Genomic DNA, 4,600 nt, shown 5'->3' with positions numbered 1-4,600 from the left:
CAAAGGAAAAAGATCAGATAATCAAGGCTACTGCAAAAGAATTTATTTTTTTTAAATATACAGAGAGCACAATTACTAAAAGATTTAAATATTCAAATTAATTAACTATAATTAAGATGAGAAGATGAATAAAGTAATTTAATTGACCACAACATTATGACAAAAAGAACCCACTGACCATGAAGAAAAACCTGGGAAGGCAAGATGAACCTGTCATGAGTTTTATTGTGAACACCGTACAGAAGAAAACGTGCAGGTTCTCGCTGCTGAAAAGCATCCAGTCATCATTTTCCTCAGGGCATCCTTGAGCTCCTGGTTCCTCAGGCTGTAGATGAGGGCGTTCAGTACTGGAGGCACCACTGCATAAAAAACTGACAGTGCCAGATCCAAGGATTGGAATGAGATGGAGGAAGGATTCAGGTAGGAAAATGTGCCAGTGATGACAAACAGGGAGACCACGGCCAGGTGAGGGAGGCACGTGGAAAAGGCTTTGTGCCGTCCCTGCTCAGAGGGGATCCTCAGCACAGCCCTGAAGATCTGCACATAGGAGAAAACTATGAAAATTAAACAACCAAAAACTAAAGAGGCACTAACCAGAAGGAGCCCAATTTCCCTGAGGTAGGAGTGTGAGCAGGAGAGCTTGAGGATCTGTGGGATCTCACAGAAGAACTGGCCGAGGGCATTGCCCTGGCACAGGGGCAGGGAAAATGTATTGGCTGTGTGCAGCAGAGCATTGAGAAAGCCACTGGCCCAGGCAGCTGCTGCCATGTGGGCACAAGCTCTGCTGCCCAGGAGGGTCCCGTAGTGCAGGGGTTTGCAGATGGCAACATAGCGGTCGTAGCACATGATGGTGAGGAGGGAAAACTCTGTTCCAATGAAGAAGACAAAGAAAAAGAGCTGTGCAGCACATCCTGTGTAGGAGATGGTTGTGGTGTCCCAGAGGGAGTTGTGCATGGCTTTGGGGACAGTGGTGCAGATGCAGCCCAGGTCTGTGAGGGACAGGTTGAGCAGGAAGAAGTGCATGGGGGTGTGCAGGTGGTGGTCGCAGGCTACGGCGCTGATGATGAGGCCGTTGCCCAGGAGGGCAACCAGGGAGATGCCCAGGAAGAGCCACAAGTGCAGGAGCTGCAGCTGCTGCGTGTCTGCCAATGGCAGGAGGAGGAACTGGCTGATGGAGCTGCTGTTGGGCATTTGCTCTTTCTTAGCAGTGGTTCTGTTTAGAAAAGGAAAATATAGGGAGTATTATGGGCAGACCTCTCTGATAAAGCCAATCAGTTTTTAACTAAAATCAGTGTGTCAACTATTACAAAATGTGCTGCCAATGAGTCAGTGTTCCTCTGCTACAGTGGGATATGGAAATTTTTATTGCAGCGATGACATTCAGAAGGGACATGAGATTGAACTCACCTTGAATGCAAAAGTTCCATCTCTGTACTCATGACTTAGAAGAGACAATGGATGAAGATTCTTTTTCACTGAAGGAGTCCTCATTTTCATGGCCCAGCACACAGTGCCCAGCAGAGCTGCAGGGAAGGGCCCCCAGAGTGACCTGAACGCCCCCTCCCCCAGGGGTGCCTTGGGGACACTTCCCCCCAGTCCCTGCCCAGGGCTCTGCTGCCTGGAGCTGACCCTTCCAGCAGCTGCTTCCCTCTGTCCTGGGCTGGTCCCTGACAGTGCTCCCAGAGCCCATGCCAGCCCTGGGTGCTCAGCTCTTCCCTCCAGAGCCCTCCCAGCACAGGGCACTGCCCAGGGGCATCTCTGACTGGGCAGACTCTGATGACAGTTTCGGAATTTGCGGAGGAGATTAGAAAACAGACACTGATGCTGCCTGTAAGACACCATGTGCTGATTTGTTATACTGCCTGGTTTGTTCACCTCTGAATGGGAGAGAACTACAATTGCAGTGCCTCCCCTTAAATGAGAAATTAATTTCTACTCTTCATTGACCATGAAATAAACAAAAGCACAAGGCTGAAAGAGCAGCATGATTCCCTCTGAGGCTGCCTCTGCCTTCCTGAGCTTGTTGAAAGTCTACTGTGAAATCTCCTGCTGTGCTTTGAAGCTGCAAGCAGCCCTGTTTCAGGGAGAAGCATATTGATAGAGGGACCCAATCCTCCAGTTCGTTGCTTCTTCTCCACAGCCCTTCTCCCCAGCCCTGTGAGCAGCTCCCCAGGCTGGCTGAGAGCTGACCCTGGCAGGCAGCAGAGTCCCTGCCCCAGCACAGCACCCTGGGCTGCAGGACCCTGCTCTGCACCACAGCCCTGGGCACTCCTGGCTGCACACCCCAGGCTCCACAGCTATTCCAAAGTGCCCCCCAACAGCCCCCTCCTCACACATCCCATCAGCTGGGGCTGGGCCAGCTTTAGGAGATGCCTCCAGGAGCTGCCCCTGCATTGCCCTGCACCCACAGACTCACCGTGTCCAGCACTGCAAAGATTTCTCCTCCATGAGCTCTGAGTCATCCTTCCAATGCTGAGCCCCTTTAAGCTCTGTCTGTGCCCTGCTGGTGTCCCTGAGCTGCCCTGGCAGTGCCCTGAGCCCTGCTGGGCTGTGCACAGGAGCTGCTCCTGGGCAGAGCTGTCTCTCTGCAGCGCTGCCCGCTTGCCAGGAGCTCCCTGTGTGCCAGGAGCCCGGCCCAGCTCAGCAGCACAGCAACAGCCCAGGGCAATTAATGGCCCTCTGGGGGGGTTGTGTTGTTTACATCAGACTCAGTCCATCAGAGTAACTTCAAACAACTTCTCAAGAAGTCAAAGTGAGATTGAAACACTGAAGTTTCTTGTAGTGTTAATGGGTCCCACTGAGGAACAGGACTGAGGAAGTGTCCCCAGATTCCAGTTAGAGCAGAAAACTGGAGGCAGTGATGACAGTTATGGACAAGCAAGTCAAAGATGTCTCTCATGCTGAGTTAAACTGGCTGTGTTTCAGAATTCAAAGGTCCTAGCCCGGATCTCCAGCCCCTGAGAAGGGAGATCCATTCCCTCCCTCATTCCTCAGGGCTCTTCCTGGGGCACTGGCATGTGGAATGTGCAATGCCAAGGGCAGCACAATGGGGTGGCACCTCCCAGGCTGCTGAGCAGGGACAAGGAGGCAATGAGGCCCCAGGGCTGCAAGGCTCACTTGTCTCCTCATGCCATCAGGGGCACACACAGCAGCCATGGCCAAAGGCCTGCACAACTTGGCTCTCTTGGGGCCTTTCAGCTTCTGCACATCCCTGTCTCCTCTCCAGCCCAGGCTGTCCTATGGTGTCCATGCCCTGCCTCTTTCCCTGCAGGCTGTCGGCATCCCCCGGCTGCCCCACCTCGCTGGCCCCTTCCTGCACTGACATCTCTCCCTCCTCCCTGGCTCTGCCTTGGCACACAAAGCCTCGGGCTCATCCTGACTCATACTTGGTGACACTTTGTATCAGAGCACTTGTCTTGGAGTGAAATTCCTTTCTTCACAAGTCCAGTCTGGACCTCCCCCAGCTGTCCTTGGTGACATTATTTCTTTCTCATTCTGTTTGTAACTACAAAAATAAAAGCTCCAGCACCTCTGAATCCACCACTTTGACAATGCAGAACCTCGTGGAATCATGGGGTCACTGTGGAATCTCATGGATTTCAGGGACCTTTGTCTCAGTGCAGGGCCTTGAGTAGCACAAGGGACCAGTGTGGAACCTCATGGAATTGTGACACTGCCGAGTCTTATTGAAACAATGGGATCAGTGTAACTCTGCAACCTCATGGAATTAAGGGCTCATTGTGGCTCTCCGCAGTGATGGAACAAAAGGGACACTCTGACACTTCAGAACCCCATGGAATCAAAGGGTCATTTTGGTGCTCTGGGACCTTATGGAACTGAAGGGAACCTGGGACACTGCAGAACCTCATGGAGTGAAGGGATCACTGTGACATTGCAGGGCCTCATAGAACCAAAGGAGTCCTAGGACAGTGTGGAAGCTCATGGTGTCACAGAGGTAATAGATGTTTTAGACAGAGTTTATTAGAGAAGGTGTCTCATTGAGCTGTTGGGGCAGAAAGGACCCCTTGCTTTCTAAACTCCTTCTCAGAGAGGAGACTGGGGGTGACTGAATCCAATCTTAGCCTCAGAGTTATTCTGCAATTTAAATTTCAGGAATTATAGAGGTGTGACTGAATCACTTTTTTCCACAGGTTTTAATGATGGCAAATCAGATCTATAAAATGAGTTATTTGTTATGAGAAATGAACAGACAAAAGAACAGACAAGTGAACAGATGAAAGATCTTAATCATTTACTTAAACATTCAGCACACTGTGGAAAAGCTAAAAACCTCCTAGTAGAGTATATTATAGCATAAAATAGTGCAGTGCACGGTGTCAAAGCAGTTATTTTAAAACAGTTGTGTTGAAGCCAGCAAAAAGAAATGATCATTAAGAGAGATTGATGTAACTCTCACACAACTAAAGAGGGCAGATCTCTCTCCTTCCCTTAACCTCTGGTCAGTGACCATGAAGAGCCGTCCCTGCTTCATGGGAGAAGCTCCACATGCTTCAAGACAGTCTGTGGAAGGATCTGCCATATGAAAGTTGGACTGAGCTTTTAGAGCTATACAGTGAGGGATTGCTAGTTATGAATTTCC

At 50.5% G+C, this 4,600-nt stretch overlaps 1 protein-coding gene across 1 annotated transcript; it reads right to left on the bottom strand.

Annotated features, from left to right (window-relative positions):
- Window positions 1–222: 222 nt before the first annotated feature.
- LOC139674223 (olfactory receptor 14J1-like) lies at window positions 223–1,101 on the bottom strand (the record flags this gene model as incomplete). The annotated part of the gene is made up of 1 exon (XM_071560411.1): window positions 223–1,101. A coding segment is annotated over one exon (879 nt), but the record flags the coding sequence as incomplete, so codon positions are not given.
- Window positions 1,102–4,600: the final 3,499 nt, after the last annotated feature.

This window comes from Pithys albifrons, chromosome 7, assembly GCF_047495875.1.
Source record: "Pithys albifrons albifrons isolate INPA30051 chromosome 7, PitAlb_v1, whole genome shotgun sequence".
Classification (NCBI taxonomy): Eukaryota; Metazoa; Chordata; class Aves; order Passeriformes; family Thamnophilidae; genus Pithys; species Pithys albifrons.
This window is presented reverse-complemented; position numbering and strand designations above follow the sequence as displayed.